The sequence below is a fragment of the Camellia sinensis genome, chromosome 5 (genome assembly GCF_055761805.1).
Source record: "Camellia sinensis isolate YWXY chromosome 5, ASM5576180v1, whole genome shotgun sequence".
Classification (NCBI taxonomy): Eukaryota; Viridiplantae; Streptophyta; class Magnoliopsida; order Ericales; family Theaceae; genus Camellia; species Camellia sinensis.
This window is the reverse complement of record NC_138965.1, coordinates 105,415,163-105,433,979: the sequence shown is the minus strand read 5'-3', so window position 1 is coordinate 105,433,979 and position 18,817 is coordinate 105,415,163. Positions and strand designations below refer to the sequence as shown.

General features: G+C 32.3%; 1 protein-coding gene, 1 long non-coding RNA gene and 1 pseudogene across 2 annotated transcripts; 2 read left to right on the top strand and 1 right to left on the bottom strand.

The window, feature by feature from the left end:
- The first annotated feature begins 4,495 nt into the window (after positions 1 to 4,495).
- On the top strand, positions 4,496 to 5,085 carry LOC145790177 (putative LRR receptor-like serine/threonine-protein kinase At1g63430). Its single transcript, XM_082867994.1, has 3 exons — positions 4,496 to 4,685; positions 4,767 to 4,899; positions 4,985 to 5,085. The coding sequence occupies exons 1-3, from the start codon at positions 4,596 to 4,598 to the stop codon at positions 5,047 to 5,049; spliced, it is 288 nt and encodes a 95-aa protein (XP_082724120.1). The 5' UTR covers positions 4,496 to 4,595; the 3' UTR covers positions 5,050 to 5,085.
- A 3,577-nt stretch (positions 5,086 to 8,662) lies between these two features.
- Positions 8,663 to 10,507, top strand: LOC114263781 (UDP-glucosyltransferase 29 pseudogene; annotated as a pseudogene).
- Positions 10,508 to 11,703: 1,196 nt separating this feature from the next.
- Positions 11,704 to 16,655, bottom strand: LOC114263775 (uncharacterized). Its single transcript, XR_003629710.2, has 2 exons — positions 15,325 to 16,655; positions 11,704 to 11,972 (listed from the first exon to the last, which is right to left on the bottom strand). It is a non-coding gene; the product is annotated as an uncharacterized LOC114263775 (long non-coding RNA).
- Between the last annotated feature and the right edge of the window lie 2,162 nt (positions 16,656 to 18,817).

Genomic DNA, 18,817 nt, shown 5'->3' with positions numbered 1-18,817 from the left:
TAGAGACAAAAATAAAATTTCGTCACCAATCTAAATCATAATAAAAAAAAATAGGTGACGAAATTATATTTCGCCATTATTTTTATTTTTTTTGTCACCAAATATTTTCCCGCTAATATTTTCGAAGGGCGCCAAAATTAATAGACTTTTGGTGGTAAAAAAATTTGTCACCAATTATAAAATTATTAATGACAAATATATTTTTGTCACCAATAATTTGGTGATATTTTAATATCATTTAGTGACAAAACTAATTTTGTGGCCAATATTTTTATCTTTAGTGAAGAAATAATTTTGTCACCAAAATATAATTTAGTCACTAAATATTTTAGGGGAAAATTAAAATGTTTTGTTACAATCGGTTCCTCTTCTCAATCACGCACAATCATTTCTCGGTTCAAACCTATTTCACACACACACACACACACAGACGTTATACTACACAGGTTGCTCACATTGAATCAACCCACCATCGCTCTACCATTTTGGACAGCCCTCACCGCCAATAGCCCTCACCACCGCCGCCGTTAGCCCCTCCTTTCCTCACCACCGCTGCTGTGCCGATCGGAGAACACCACTGTTAGTCTCTCTCTCTCTCTCTCGGCTGTAGGTGATTTTGGTTGTTGATTACTTTTTAATTTACTCAAAATGGAAATTTTATGAGTGTTTTGATCAATTCGATGTAAAAAGAAAATGAAATTTTGGTTGATTTTTTGTGTTAGTTTTGATTTGATCCCTTCTGGCATTAGGGTTTAGTTGGAATGTCATCAGTTTTTTGCAAATTTATTTGCTTTAGAGGTTATCTGTACTGATATCTAAGGCCGTGGGTGATTTTGGTTGTTAATTACAATTTAATTTACAGGAAATTGGGGTTATCATTATGGGTGTTTCGATGGAGTTGACGGGATTGATCAGTGTAAAAGAAAATGAAAAATTGGTTTAATTATGTGTCAGTTTTGATTTTATCCCCTTTCTGGCATTAGGGTTTAATTGGAATGTACTCAGATTTTTGCAAATTTATTTACTTGAGATTTTGTTATATTGATGGGACTTTAGTTTTGATTTAATCGTTTTTCTCTTTATTTAGAGTTTGTAAGTTTTAGAACTTTATAGGATATGAATCATAAAATGAAAAGAATGTTGTTACGGATCTATAGTCCTGCCCTATATATTATAGGTTGGTTGTCGCACTCCATTTTTGACTTAAAATGATGTTCTTTTGCCCTAGAAGTCTCATCTCGGCAGACCTTGTGGTTAACTTTGCCTTCTCTCATCATATAACTCAAATCACCTTAGTTTGCATACATTTATACATATATACATGCCCTTAGTGGTTGCACTGTAGCTTCAAAAGTTTGAAACTGATAGACATATCTCATGTCCCAGCTCTATAGGACTTGAATGGAAAATTTAATACCCAGAATAAAGGGAAAACAATGTAGCTGTTATGTTCCGCTGTTCTATTCCAAGAATCAAAATGTTATGCTGTCATCTGTTGAGCAAAGTAATGACAGTTTTATGTTTGCTTTTGCATAGGTATGACTATTCTGGGTATGGACAGTCTTCTAGGAAGGTGTGTGGCAATCAAAAACATTGAAACTGGGAATGGACAGTCTTCTGGGTATGGACAGTCTTCTAGAATGGTGTATGTGTTGACTGTGTGCAGAACATTGACAAAATCCCATATGTTAATTGTCCTGTGCTGATTATTCATGTAAGTATGCAATTTTCAACATTTTACCTTTTAGAATTACTTATGGTAATTGAAGAACCATTCTAATACAGTTTTTAGACAATTAAGCCATTCTATAAGCTAGCATGAAACTCTTACCTTCTTTATCTGCCTTGCTTCTTTGTTTCTATGTTTTTGTGGGTACATGTATATGATCATAACCACAAACTTGGATGACTAAGCTCTTATGACTTGATGGCTATAGTTGAGAGTTTTCCATGGTATTTGTCACATCCTCTCTAAGATACTTAACTGGTTTTAGAGAGAGATCCTCAGAAGGAGACAAATCCAAACTATAACCAAGACACATGATGCCCAATGGGTCGCTGTGTGCAAGTGGTGGGAAAGATGGGGTTATTTTGTTGTGGGATCTGGCTGAGGGAAAGAAGCTTTACTCGCTCAATTCGGGTTCGATTATTAATATGAATGTATGAATGTATTGTATTGTAGAAGCCTAGACGTCTTAGGATATTTTCAATTCCTACATTAAGTATACATGTCAATGGATCAATACTTTTTCTTACTGTAACCTCTATGATTTTTGTTTATTTGTTTTTACCCTAATCAAAGATATTAGAATTTTATTTTTCTTGTCTTCCTTCACAAGGAATTCTGAATTGCAGCCTGATGGATTAGCTACATCACATGTGGTTTAAGATTGCCGAGAATCCTCTTAGTTTTGTTTTTGTGTTGATTTTTCTTGCTTCATACTAATTTAGGTAATATGTATAATTATGCAACATATTGCCAACATATGTGAGGGTAATGAGTTTACCATTGTCCATCTATCGTGATGGTGGATCTTCTCATCTCATTCTGACATGGGTTACTTTTTCATGAACCATGTTAACCTTGTTGTGGCAATATATTTCCACTCTTTTTAGTTGTGGTGTTCTCTAGGGCACATCAAAGATTGTGTCTGTTACTGTGTTTGCCTTCTTTTCTTTCTATAATTCCTCTACAAGATCTGCCTAGATATGTTCTGTATAAGAGATTTGTTATGTTGGGCCTCCATTTGGTTATGGACAAACCATTCCCTCTGTGGATGTCTAATTGGGGAGTTAATGTTTCTACATGCAAATGTCTAATAGCATGATCTTGTTTCAAATTTACTTATTAAAAGGAAAATCATGATCTTGTTCCAATTTTAATTATGTATTTTTTGTTGTTTTAAATAATTTCTAGTAGTTGGCATATATATTATTGAGGGCTATGACGTTCTGATTCTTTTTATATTATGTGGTTGTTGAATTGTGAGTTTTTACCTGTGCCTTCCAAGTGTATGCAAGATGGATTTCAGTACACCTATTGTGTATATATGTATTTTAGTGTCTATCAGAGGAGTCATGTGTTGGTTTCCTCCATCTTCTAATGTAATTCTGTTCAAGTATTGTAAAAAACGATGTTTTTTATTTTTTAAATTATGCTATTTCATAGTTTGTGGACAGCTTTGTATGCGTTAACGTTGTTCGGTCATTGTTGCAGGTGGGCGTCCTCCACCAGAAGAGGTGGCATGACTGTTTTGGGAAAAGTTGCTGTTCCAAAACCTTTCAACTTACCCAGCCAAAGGTATCTAGCTTGCTGCTTAATTATTTCCATTTTCCTATGTTAATTATGGGGGTTCTCTCTCTGAAATTCTGTTCAATGTTGTTTCAAGGTTAGAAAATCATGGTCTGGACCCAAGTGTGGAAATTGTTCCCAAGTGAGTAATACACAGTCTTGGTGATATATACTCTCTCTCTCTCTCTCTCTCTCTCTCTCTCTCTCTCACTCTCACACACACACACACATGTGCATATGCAAGCACTTGGAGACATGCACACCTTTTTATGATCTTTCCTCATCTGATAATTCAGTTGCATGGGGTCCAACTGGTGTCTCAGAGATATTGGTAGGATGGCATAACTAAGTTCAGTATTAAATATTCATGTTATAAATTTTTAGTTAAAAAAATATTTATTGTCTTGCTTCTAGTTATTAAAAAAATTGCTGCAATACATTGTCTCAAATCTTATTTATATGAATGATTAGATTTCTTAGTTGGAGCTGCCTTTTTTCATTTTTAACCCTTTTTGTGTTTATAGTAGTTACTCCTGTTGAGGTTGCTGCATTATCTCTTGGCAACTTGACCTAACATATTATGTACGCAGGGAGTGGCAACCTCCAAGAAGGATGGGTTCTTTTGAGTTCTGGAGACTTTCCGACACTATAATTCAGATTTTATAGTGTAAGTAAAAGATTCCTGCAACTAACAATTCAGATTTTACATCCAACATGCATGGGATGTAAGTAAAAGATTCATATATAATTACACTATAATTCCTCTAAATGTTGTAGTTATTTGTTTGGGGATCGATTTGATGCGCTTTCACTAAAAATAGTTGCTTGTAGAAATAATGTGAATAATATTAATTTAATTTTTTGTGGTAAGTAAACATGTGAACTTGAATGAAGAAAATAAAAATGTATAACTATATACTTGCACTTCCTATTCTTGTATAATTCTTCCATCAGCTAGAATATTGATGAGCTGATCAACACAATCTATAAATTCATAGTGTGGCATCTTTGTGAACAACCCATTAAACTTCTGTGATACAAAGTTTACACATCGCTTGTTTAGGTGTTTAAATATGATTCAACGTTGTACATTTTTATTGGGTTTCATCTAAGATTACATCTAAGATTCAAAGTTGTGCTCTTTAAATATGATAGATCTCATGTTGACTTTGGTGGAGTCTATACAGATTATGAGATGTTGAAGGATGTATTGAGATTTAGCAGACAAGAACTCAAAGTAGCATGTGAAGATTTCAGCAACATTATTGGGTCCTCTCCAGACAGTCTAGTCTACAAAGGGACCATGAAAGGTGGGCCTGAGATTGCTGTAATATCGCTTTGCATTAAAGAAGAGCATTGGACAGGCTATCTTGAGCTTTATTACCAGAGAGAGGTAAAGTAATTAGATTGATGGTGAACGTAATTAGATATGTGACAAACGACTTTTAAAATCTCACTTATTTTCACAATTCAGGTAGCTGATTTGGCAAGATTAAATCATGAGAATACAGGAAAATTACTGGGTTATTGCACAGAGAGTAAACCATTTACAAGGATGTTGGTTTTTGAATATGCATCAGATGGGACGTTGTATGAGCACCTCCATTGTAAGAGTAAAGCTTGTTATTTCTAATAGTTGGTTACTCCAACATGTTTCAGTAGCTACAATTTGAGCTTTCTTTATAATTGCAGATGGAGAAGGATGCCAATTATCTTGGACACGGCGAATGAAAATTGTTATAGGCATTGCTCAGTGACTCAGATACCTTCACACACAACTTGACCCACCTTTTACTATATCTGAGTTGAATTCTAGTGCTGTTTATCTTACAGAAGATTTTTCTCCCAAGGTATCTCAAAGCCTTGAATATTGCAGTGTGTTTAACATTTTACTCTTATTTATGCATTTAAAAAGAATGTCCTAGTCATGCTGAGATTAAGAAGATTGGTTCTTTTTCACCTTTTTTCCCCTAATATTTCTTTATTTTATTTTTGAATTGTAATGCATTTGTTTCCTGAGTAATTATTTTCCATTACCCATTTTCTTTCTTTCTAGCTGTTTTTGTTTTGCCTTTCAAATCCTGATATAGTACTGAACCCTATACAAGTTTTTAATCATTGAGGACATTTGCTTCACTTTTTGCTGTAGCTAGTTGATTTTGAAAGTTGGAAGTCGATTCTTTCAAAATAATTTTTTTTCGCAAAAAATGACAATTGCCGACCAAGAGTTTTGGTCGCAAAAAATACATGTATTGCCGACCAAAATAGCTCTTGGTCGTGGAATCTCACTTTTGCCGACCAAAAGTTTTGGTCGCGAAAAGACACAAATAGCGACCAATTTTTTTGGTCGCGAAATGTGATAATTGACGACCAAAAAATTTGGTCGCGAAATGCGACAATTGGCGACTAAGAAATTTGGTCGGAAAAATATCACTTTTTGCGACCAAAGTGTTTTGGCGACAAAATAAATTAGTCGCGGTAATTAAATATTTAGCGACCAAAAATTTAGTCGGCAAATCCAACTTTTGCCGACCAACCAAAATTTTGGTCGCGAATTACTTTTGCCGACCCTCAATTGGCGACCAAAGTAGCGACCAAAAAAATTGGTCGCGGATAACTTTTGCCGACCAAAAATAGACTTTTAGCGACCATTTTTTTTGTTGCCAAAAGTGTTAATTCTTGTAGTGCATTGCACTTTCTAATATTTTTTTCCTTCCTAATATAGGGAAAAATTTAATGTAGCATGAATGCAAGACGAAGAGACCAAATGGTGCAATACTAATACCAGCTCCACCAATGATCCAATTTCAACACACTATTAATAGAGAGATCTCAGACATGGTTTCTTCCTCAAACATTCTTTGGCCCATTCCATTAATGTCAATAATCATTATAATACTCCTCTCCTTGAATTTGTTCTTTCAAAAGTAAAATTATATAAACAAAATTTGTATATAAGAATTTCATTCAGTTTTGTATATAAGAATTTCATTCAGTATGATATGTCACGTTTATATCTATACTCATTTGTAAGTTAAAATGTCTATCATGGTTCATAATTATAAGAATACTATTATCACATTATTCTGGTTTTAAATTCTATTTGTATATCATTTTTCTCAACTAAAACATGTATATTTTCTTAGTGCATTGTTCCAAGATTCTTTTCTGTAATGCAGTAATAAAATAAATAAATAAATAATAATAATAAATAAATAAATTTAATTTTGATCTTGTTCGGGCCTATCCAATCAACCCAACTTTATGATTTTTACTCTCCTATAGTTCCAAATACCTTAACAAATTTGTTGAGCTAGTTTATTGGCTATTTAATAATTTATCATTTTTTTTTTTTTGGATAAATTTAGCTCCACTTTTGACTCTTTTTTTTTTAGGTACTATTCATAGAGTTAGAATAGAAGTTTGTAATAGAAGTGTAATGGATAGTGTATTTAAAGAGATAGCTATTTAAAATAAAAAATAAATTTTAAATTATAATTTAAATTTTAAAAATAAATTTGTTGAGTCTTATTTTTCGTATAAAGATGCCAATTATCCAACCAATTTTAAGCCTAATCAAAGGCAGACCCAAGTCCCTTATGACTTACAATCTTCTTGACATAGTCCAAGAATCAACCTTTATTTTTACTTATTGGCCAAAGGTGTCTGAGCAAGCATAGTTGCCCGGTTCCAGTCCACTCTTTAAGAGTTTTAAACCCCAAAACCTATTCCATTTTAGGAGCAAGAGAAATGTTTGGGACCTCTTTTTTTAGGGATTCCATGATCCCCAATTTAATCTTGGCCCATGATGTGCGTGTGGAGTTCACTTATGTATGTGTGGACTCTATATTATGAGTGGTTAGGATGAAAGTGAGGGTCATGTATATTTAGATGTCTCTATCACAATTGATACATTCTCACTGCACATTTCACCCTTGTTACAACAAATGAGGATTCCATGGGAAACTGATTGGAATCTATTGAAAGCATCTTTAAGAAATTTTTTAAAAGATGGCGGTTGATTATTATAACTAGTCTCATTTTATTTAATTTGTTCTAATGGTTAATGCAATAGTTATTTTAATATTAAGAGAGACCCTTTAAATAGTTTGTTTGGATGAATTGGTAAAAAAAAAGGTAATGTTAAAAAATATGAAATAAAAAAAAATGAATAGATAAACAAAGAGTGTACTTTTTTCTTTTTCTTTTTTAAATAAATGAAAAGTAGTTTTGAATTTTCTCTTAGTGGCCTTGCTCAATTTGTAGGAAGTGGATTTGAATAGAATTTCAAAATCCAGTCTCCGTAGCACCTTTGAAATTGACTTTCACAACTCGTGACTTTTGAAAGAATGCATTTCGATAATTTTATCAAACATAAAAGCAAAAAATAAAAAAGTATTTCAAAAGAATTTTTAAACTTAAGAAGGATTTTGAAAAGTGGCTCCAAACGAAACCTATATATTTTCAAGCCATAATTGGTATCTTATTAAAAAGGCATTGTAGAAATTTTAAGGAAAATTACTCTTTTTTTTAACCGTTACTAATTACATCAAAAGATGGGAATGTGAACTATTATTTATGGAAAAAAAATATGGAGTTTGAAAGGTAATGTGACAAATCTTACCAAATCTAAACAGAGATCTTTTGTCTCCATTTTCAAACACACTCTAATTCACGATTAAAAATTAATTAGTTGTGCCAATTCTTCATTAAAAATTAATTACTTTTGACATATCGTGTGACATAATTCCACTCCAATATTAAGCATTAAAGATCCGATTATTACTCTGGGAAATTTTTAAGCTTCGAATTCTGTTAAAGACTCACAATGGCAAAAATGATTTCATTCATTTTAGGGAATGTTGTGCTTGTTTTTATTCATGTTCCTTTATTTTTTTTCATAACTTTAGGGGGGGAAATTAACTTAAGTTTACATCAAACTTAAAAAATTCATAATTGCCGCCATGATTTTTTTTAACTTAATGATTTGTGCATGCACTTTTAATTTTCTCCATGACGTACAGATATATATAAATGAATTTTTTATTTAATACACAAAAATATGGGTTCCACTAAACACTTGTGTCTAATAGTAAAAAAATCATATGAAAAATCTGTTTTTTCTTTTATTTTAGGGTTTAGGGTTTATACAATCATTCCAAAAATAATACTAAAGAACACAGAGACCCGATTATTCCTATGAGAATTTTTTAGCTTAAAATTCCATTAGGAAGGAAAAATAAAAATAGTTACAACCTTTAGGTAATGTAGGAATCTCATATCTCACGGGTCATTCCTCTCTATAAATACAAGGGATATCACAACACAAAGTTGCAGTAAGAGCCAGAGAGAGAGAGAGAGAGAGAGATCATGGAAGCAAAACAAAGCACCATCTCAATTTTTATGTTCCCATGGCTAGCACATGGCCACATCTCACCCTACTTAGAGCTAGCCAAAAAGCTCTCAACAAGAAACTTCAAGATATACCTATGTTCCACCCCAGTCAACCTCACTTCCATCAAAAGAAAACTCTCTGAAAAGTACTCAAACTCAATCCAACTAATTGAACTCCATGTACCACCATTTCCTGACCTCCCTCCGCCGTACCACACCACCAAAGACCTCCCTCCCCACCTCATGCCCACCCTCAAAAAGGCCTTTGACTCCGCCGAACCCAACTTCTCTCTCCTCCTCAAAGCCCACAAACCAGACCTCCTCATCTATGATTTTCTTCAGCCTTGGGCTCCGGTGGTCGCCGCCGAGTATGGTATTCCGGCGGTGGACTTCATCACTAGCAGCGTCACCATGACCGCCTTCATGCACCACCTCTATAAAGACCCACTTATCACTTTTCCTTTTCCATCGATTTATCTTCGTGATTATGACAAAGTAGAAGTATCCCATTTGCTCAATCCTTCGAAAAACCTCGACAAGGACAAGACTCGCTGTTTCGAGTGCCTTGATCGATCATCAGAGATTGTTCTGATCAAAACTTTTAAAGAAGTTGAAGGAAAGTACATTGATTATCTCTCTGGTTTGGTTGGGAAGAAGATTGTGCCTGTCCCTCTTGTCCAAGACTGCGTCGATGACAACGATGACAGCGGGATTATTGGGTGGCTGGAGAAGAAGGAGCGGCGGTCCACAGTGTTTGTTTGTTTTGGCACCGAGTATTTTTTATCGGAGGATGAGATTGAAGAGATAGCTTATGGATTGGAGATTTCTGGTGTTAATTTTGTATGGGTTGTGAGGTTTCCAATGGGAGCAAATACAAGTGTTGAGAAGGCAATGCCTAGAGGGTTTGTTGAGAGGGTAGGAGAGAGAGGCATGGTGGTGGAAGGCTGGGCTCCTCAAGTGAAGATTTTGCTGCATCCAAGCATTGGTGGCTTTGTGAGTCACTGTGGGTGGAGCTCAGTGATGGAGGGAATGAAGTTGGGAAGTCCAATCATAGCCATACCAATGCACCTTGATCAGCCTGTAAATGCCAGGTTGGTGGAGGAGATAGGGGTTGGCATGGAGGCTGTGAGGGACAAGAATGGGGTGCTTGATCGGAAAAATGTGGCCGAGGTGATTCAGAAGGTGGTGGTTGACGATAGTGGGGAGGCGGTGAGGAGCAAAGCAAGGGAGTTGAGTGAAACCCTAAGTATCAAAGGGGAGGAGGATATAGATGGAGTGGTGGAGGAGTTGATGAGGCTTTATAGCCAGAAAAAGAGACAAGAGTAATCAGTTGGTACTGTTAGAATTCAAGTTAAGGTGCTTTTTTTGTTTTAAATTAGGTTATATAAGTTTCTATGGTTACTATTTAATTATTAGGTCAGGACGTCGCATGTTTACATGTCATTCTCTAATTAAAAGAGCAGAACATATGCGATATAATTTAGAGCTTTTTTTTTTTTTTTCCCTTTCAGATTATGCTTTAACAAAGAAAAAGGTGTGAGGAACTATCAATCTGGTTTCTCTTACATGTCTAAATATTTAATAAAAATTTGATCTTTTTGTTATTGATTTTGACTTTATTTCATTTTATTTTTGTTTTACTTTTTTCTTGGTGTTATTGGTTTGGTCAACAGCCACTTCTGCCATAAGGGTTGTGAATTATATAAACACAGCAGGTGAAATTTGGTAGATAAACCAGGTACAAGTTAATTTTCAACAACACAATTATTTGATTCTCACCCTCTCTCTGCAATTCCATCAGCTTCTTCTGTGACAAACTTGTTAAATTCTAAGAAATTTTTTATTATACACAGTGTATCATTGTCCTAATTAAATCTTAATTTTAATTTCTTTTGAATTTTAAATTTTGAATTTTTGAATTAATTTTTTTTTTCTCTCCAAATGCACTCCTTAGTTGGATATAGAGTATGAATAGATAATTGATTTGAATTGAGAATAAAAGAGAAATGTTAGGGATCATGATAATTTTTTCATGAAAATCATCATGAAAAATTTGTGACCCTTAGATTACCTTGATTAGTGTGTGGTGCTTTATTGTAAGTGTAATCCAAAGGTTACAAATCTTTCATGACCATTTTCATGAAAGACTTTTCATGATACCTAGCATTGCTGGAGAATAAAAATGACCAAGGGCTAGATTTGTCATCCTCCGCCCCTGCCTTGTATCGTATCAAGGATAAGACAAATAATATAATATATTATCCAATGTAATTCATAATTAATGAAAGTCAAAAGATGTAAAATGAAAAAGAAATTAATGAAAATAAATAGTAAGTGTAATATTTTGCATTTTAATTTTATCATATTAAAAAATTTAAATGATATATATCATATAAATATATTTAATAAATATAAATGAGGCAAGAAAACCCAACCTAGTCAAGATGGGGGATGTAGGGGTGAAGTGGGGAGGGAAAAAATAGTCATCCTCAATTGAATAAATTAAAATTTAAAAAAATTATAACAATTTACACTTTTAGCAACGTGTATTTTTCATCGCTAAAAGTATCAGCTACTCAAAAACACGTTTGCCGAAGCCATGTCACTAAATGATTTGACGACTAAATAAATTATGGCCACGCTTATAAAAGAATTAGTGACCAAAAAATTTAATCATCAAACACCAAAAAATTCGTTGCCATAAATTAACATTTAGTCGCTAAAAATGCCATGTTAGGTTTTAGCGACGTATGAACGCATCGCCAAAACATCCTTCAGAAACAAATTAGTTGTCAAATGCCAAATCTTGTGGCAACCAATCAAGTTTTTGGTTGCTAAAAATTCATACACTATTTCACATAGACCTTTGGCAACCAAAATAAATTGTCACCAAAAGAAAGTTAACAATTAAAAAGCCTGTCATCAAAAATTCATTATTTCTTTTTTTTTTTTTTGACAATTTCCCTATTCAGTTCATAAATCTATTAAAAAAAATCCAAATCCAAATCCAAATTTACTTTTCCCGTACATCATTTCTACACATGCAATTAAAAAAAAATTAATACATTGTTCAAAGCATCCGAACTATAAACTCAATCAAAAGTAGGAGCATATTAAACATATCCAAAACATCCAACATAAGTAAATTCCTTACAATGAGAAACTTCAAACATGTACATAATGATTCTAAAAAACTTCCAAGCTACAAAATCCTATGACAATATATCCAAAAATTTAAAATGTAATCCTCTAATGCTCCCCGAATTACGTTCCATCCATTGCCAATCTGTCAAATATATGAAAAAAATTACAATATTGAAATATTAGTAATAAAATGCTTGTTCTCAAAACTATGATATACCAAACACAAAAGTCACCTCTAATTTTGAAAATTACAATATTCAAAAAGTCTTAATGTACTAAACAAACTATAATTTGATCCAAAATTGAAGAATAATGAATGAGTGGTTTGAACGGCTTGAGATGTAATGAATTTGACTACTTTAATACTGAGTGTTGTCATGAAAATTGGGGCAAAATACAAACTCATAGCATTTCTACCTTCTAAGATATACCCTAAAGGATAACCAATAAGTATATGTGAAACATATAAGCTGCAAACAAATATGACAAAACAACAAAGATTACATTTTTTAAGGAAAAAAAAAAAGAAAAGAAAACAAAGTTGGAAATTTTAAAGGATCAAAGAAGGTGGGTTAGCCCTTCAGTGAAGAAAAGAGTTGTTTGTGTTGGGTCCACATTGCACTGGTTTCTCATCTTTGTTGGAGAGAAACAAGTGCTCTTTGATCCAACCACCAACTATACAGCCCACCCCTTATATTATTATTATTAATATATATAAATGATGATGGATTGTAATGATAATGATGAACAAGTATTTTCTTTGCTCATCTTCAAACAAATCATTATCTAAAGGCCAAAAAACCTGTAAATAAACCTCTTTAATTATAACTACAAGAATCAAAAAGTAAAATGAATTTCCACAACAATTTATAATATATAAAAATTAATAGATGTTATTTCAAAAATAAGAAAAGCCTCTAATTGAAACTTTCATTTTAGGCCTCAATGGTGGTAACTGAAAAATAAATAAAAAGTTCCAAGGATTGTCTAGGAATGCTAATTTGATGACTTCAAATTGCAGCATCAGGTAAACTCTAATGATGAGTAAGGTTGTGGTATCAAGTTTTTCAAATCAAAAAACACCCTTTGTCAAAAAGCAAGGTAAAATGTCTCCTTAGGTCATTGGAATAGTCTCAAAAATCTAGCACTGGTCATTCATATGAAAAGTTCATTAAATTAACCTATTTCATGAATCTAGCACAAGTTTCAAACACATAAGACACATAAATCCACTAAGAAAGCAATATGAGTAAACAGAACATAGCATATCTAAACCACAAATTCCAAGCATGGTCAAAAGAGGCTTATGCCCTATTTTCAATCTTCAACTCAATATAAATTAGCTATTTCATAAATTTAGCGCCAAATGACCTGAAAATGAATGTTTAAAATGAATATTTATTTTTAAATTTTTTATATATATTTTTTAAAATTTATAACATATATTTTCATTATCAATAGAGAAAAAAATATATAATCTTACAATATATTTTTATATATTATATTATTTAACATATATACAAACACTCCCTACCAATGATTCTTGGAATGACTACGATTCTCCACTCCCGCTCCCACTGCGTGCAACTAAGTTGCGTACTGTTATGGAGAATACCGCTTTTCCAAAAGTCATTATTATTAAATAGGATTTACCTTATCCATACTTCTTCTATTCATAAAAGATGTATCATGTATATAATTGTATACTTATATATGTGGTGCTCGGGCCTAGTATGGATCTTATGGTTAATTTATTGAGTGTTTTGAAAGGAGCAACACCATAAAAAACCTGAGCAAGTGGCGACAACTGAGGCACCAAATCTTCAAGAACTTGTGACTCTACCACACAGTAATGAGAATAGGGGCATTAAAAATGGTCAGAGCTGTGAAATAAACCATGAGGACACAACAGAACTGAGAGAGGGGAAGAAGCAAAACAACAGCAACAACGAAGAAGAGGGGAATGGTTATAATGCTGGTGTTCAATCTGCAGATCACAAAGTGAGTAATGGACATGTATCAAAAGCAGATGAGTACAAAATGCTCATGGATTTAACTGATTTCCCAAACCTTGTTGCATTGTTGGCCTTTGAGGCCACTCAGAGAAACAATGGAACGAAGAAGAAGAAGAAGGAGAAGAAGAAGAAGAAGAAGAGAAAAATTGAGTTCAAATTGCCAAATAATGTGGTATGTCATATTCATACATCTATTATGTTATATTATAACCAAAAATCTATTTGTGTTTCTCTTCTTTATACAGTTTGGACTTGGCAATATGAGAAACATATTTTGTTAAGCAAATACCCACTTGGCAATATGAAAGGAATCTATTCTGTTAAGCAAATACACCGGTTTGTTTCATAACTGTTTTGTTACGGAACAAATTTAGTTTCTCTTCTTAAATCGTTTCAATGTGCCAATATACAAGAAGAGAAGAAAAATATATATTTCTAAGCATGATCGGCACAAAAGATCAAATTGGAAATAAGTAGATGATAAGAAATACTATGAGGTGAGGAACATGCACATGGTGCTCACATCTAGTTCACATGAAAGGTAACTGAAAAGTAATTGACCAGGGGATATAAAGGAATGTATAGGGAAAAGAATATGACGAGATCACGAACAAATCTGTTGGTGCTTCCTTCTCTCCTATGTGCATGTCATATATATTTATGTATATAATAAAATAAATGTACACTTGATTTGTTTCACTACTTGTTTCAGCATTAAATTTTTAATAGAATAAAGGAAAAGTTTTCATGTTTCTTTATCTAAGCCACAGTTTCTCAGAAAGAGTAGAAATACTTTATTCAAGCAAAAGCCAAGAACTAATTGACGTTGCTAAATCACAAAGAAATTAGTTTGCTTTCCCCCTTTCCATTAATTTTGTTCTTGCTATGCTACATATTTTAACAGCCTTGAGTTCCATCATGCATAACTTCATAATTCAAGAAACTTCTAGAAAGGAGTTCTCTTTCACTTAATTTCTTACTATTTCTCATCAAATCACTCAATCCAAGCACCTCTAAAATAGAAGTATCCTAAGCCATCAATAATTCTATCCAAACCAAACATCATATCCAATATGAGATGCCAAAAAGAAAATACAAATCTGCAAACACAAACATAAAATTGTGTATCCATATACAGACCGTGTAGCAAAATAAACAAAACCCAAAAATCAAAACCTAGAAGATCAAAACAGAGGGCCAAAATTTCAACTTCAACATTCAAAATTCAAAATTAGAAGATCAAAAAAGAGAACAAAAATCTGACAAAACAGAGGACCAAAATTTGAACTTCAACATTCAAATTAGCACAAAAAATTACAAACCCAACTAAATTAGAAGATCAAAACCACCAAAACTGTGTTGGGAATGTGTTATTCTTTGTTTATTCAAAAAAAAATTATGATAGAGATGATAGAGATACATATATAGATACATATACATGTCTGTCAATATAAAGAGAGAAAGGAGTTTTTCACTTACCTTTGGCAAATGAGAAGAATGAGTTCAATCGTCCACGCCGGTAACACAGACCACAACGCCGTTCGAACCCCTCCCGCCGTCCGAACCACTCGCCTTCTCTGCGTTGGACCCCTCGTCTTCCTTGCTGCTGCTTCTCACTTTTCCCTTCCAAAGTTGAGCGGTGTAAAGAATGAAAGGGCTAATTTACGGGTACTATTGGTGATATAAAAATGAGAGTTTTATTTATTTTTTTAGTGGTACAAAGAAAATTTAAAAATTATGGTTTCTGTTTGTTTTAATTTTTTAAAGATTATTTTTAGATAAATTTTCGTTTAATTTTAATAATTATTTTATATTTTAATCAATTTTTTAATACTTTTTAAATGTAGCTAATCAAGGTATATTTAAAAAATAAAATAAATTATCTAAAATATTTTTAAAAATTACTAAAAATAAGCGAAAATTTAACAAAAAAATTGTGTATTTTTGTTTAGATCTTTATTTATTTTTAGAACCTGTTTCATATTTTAGTTAAATATTTTTAATTTTTTAGATGAATCTAATTTTGATGTATAAAAAAAATTAAAAATTGACTAAAATATAAAAAAAAAGTTCAATAAAGGCGAATGAAAAACCAATTAAAAACAGTTTTGGAAAATCCTCATCTCAAAAATTTATATTTTTTCACAAATTAAATTTTTAATTGGTGAAAAAAATCTAAAAAATTTGGTACAAAAATATATTATGTATAAGTTCTCATTTTTTGTGCCCGACAAATAATTTGAGATGCCGGAAGTATTTGTTTGTTTTAAAATATCTATGTGTAGAATGCTTGATGCATTTTTTATTTCAATAATACTTCGTAACCCGAAAAAGTTGGCTAGAAAGTGGCTCGAATACCCAAAACAAGATCGTTTTGGATATTCTTTATTTATTTTTATGTTTTTTTCCCTTTTTCTTGCTTTTGAATATAGACAGTGAAGAGAAGAGGCGAGAGAGAGAGAGAGAAGAGAAGAGGAAGAGGCGAGAGAGAAGAAGGAGAAAAAATGGAGATGGCGGTGATGGAGATGGTCGTGATCGATGGGGTGAAGGCGGAGTCTTCATTGATTTGTTCATTTGTTGTTGACGATCTCTAGTGGATCTGGAATTGAAGATGAAGGACAAAGAAAAGAAAAAAAAAATTGATGATGATGATGTTGATGAAAAAGTAGTTGTTGATGATGATGATGTGTTGATGAAGATGGCGTTGATTGAAGATGGTGATGTGTTGATGAAGATGTTGTTGATGATGATGCCCAGCTCCCTCCTCTCTTTCTTGTCTCTTCTTTTCTCTTCATCTTCTTCTTCTTCATCTTTGAAAAAAACGAGGAAAAAAAAAATTCAAAACGATGTCGTTTTGGACTTGGGCCATTCAAGCCTCATTATTTTTGAGCTACCAATCGGAACTATTTTTATTTACAGCTTATGAGACAAAAATAATTTAAAGGTGCTGATATACAAACAAAAAAGTCATATATAATGATATATGACTCATTGTGGATATTTCACTTCAAAACAAAATATCATTGAAGATAAATTTATATATATTATAATGGCATTAACCATATCATTCTTGTGATTTTTTATTTTTTATTTTTTATTTTTGGTATTAATTTTATGTGTGAATAAATTTTTTTATAATTTAAATAAATTTCAAAAATAAATTATTAAAAAGTAGAGAGGAATACTTTTTAGTGTGTTTGGTTTGAGTTTTTTGAATTAAGTTTTTTGAAAATTGAATTTTTGGATTTTCTTGTTTTTTTGTTTTTAGTGAATATTTTTTAAATTTTAAACATTTTTTTACTTTTTTAGATGCACCTTACTTAGATGTATCTAAAAAGTAAAAAAATTTGTAAAAAAATATTTTTAAAAATTAATAAATACGTAAAAATACAAAAAAAAAATGAACTGAATTCTCGTATTTTTTTTTGTATTTTTGACATTTAGTGAATTTTTAAAAGGTCATTTTCAAAATTTTTTTACTTTTTAGGTATATTTATGTTAGGTATGTCTAAGAATTAAAAAAATTGCTCAAAATATTTAAAAAATTCAGTAGAAACAAAAAAACACAAAAAATAAAAAAGTAAAATTTTCTGAAAAGTATTTTTGAAAAATGATAACCAAGCATAGTGTTTAACTTTTTATTGTTGATAATCAACTTTCAATTTACTTGTGACAAACAGGTACCATGTCTTCATTTTATTGCTGTTTTCTTTTCTTTATTGTGCAGAGCTGCAATAGCCAGCTTGCTGGGTTGGTGCAATTTAAATTTTAATTCATTGTTGTCAAGTAGCAAAGGTTGGCTTCATAAGAACCAGAGAACAATTCCGAGCCATTTACCATAAAATCATTAATGCTAAATTAAAGCTTTGCACTTACAAGTGTTACAATTGCCTCTTCAAGAAAGAGTTTGGTTGAGGTGATAGGAGGTGGCAGCGTAGGACAGAGATGGTGTTGGGAAAGGTGCGGAGCAACTTGACGGGGCAGGCTGTCGAGTACGGTGGGAAGGGATGGGCGGGTTAGTTATAGGGGGCTTTTGAAAAGAGCAGAATATGAAAAATGGCATAATTGGCATTTTGCATCAAACTTGGGCCTATTTCTTTGCATGCCCAACTATCAAAATAGTCATTGCGTAACAATTTTGTCAATTTAGACAGAATTAACAATGGTAAAGAAAACGTACAAAATGAACCAAAATCACAGAGGATTTTTACATGATTAATGCTAGAGGCCTCGAAATTGCTTCGAAATTCTTTTTTTTTTTTCTTTTTGCTGTGTTTGGTTTTTTTTTTTCTTAAATTTTTTATTCTATATTTTTTTTCCCTTTCTTTTTTGCAAGGATGGTTATGTGTATTAGATATCTCGCCCTAACTCAGTCTGTATGATTTGATAAAATCTAACCTAACTCGCTCACCTTATCAAACTACATAGGCTGCGTTTTTTTCTTTTTTTTCTATTTGTTGGGCTATGTTGGTTTTTTTATTTTATTTTATTTTATTTGTTGAGTTATGTTGGTTTGGTATTTTTTTTTTTTTTTAAAGGTAACTATGTTTAGGGGTGTGCCAAAAAACTAAACATTCTGCACTAACTCATCGTACAAAATTATATGAAATTAACAAAATTTAACCAACAGCTTAATTGATCAGTCAATTAGGTTAGACTGGTTGAGTGATAAAATTGACTGATTAGTTAGGCTGCTGATTAAATTTTGTTAATTTCATATAATTTTATACGATGAATTGGTGTGGAATGTCTAATTTTTTGACACATTCCTACACATAAACCACCCTTAAAAAAATTTAAAAAAAAAAAAAACTGTAACACACGGCCACCACCCAAAAAAAAGAAAAAAGGTTGTCGAGCCAAATTCGAGACCTCAAATTCGAGGCCTCTAGCACAGCTGTTTTTACATACTATATTTAAACGTCGTGGATAAAATGCTCTAATCCAAAATCACAAGGGAGTAAAAGAAAAC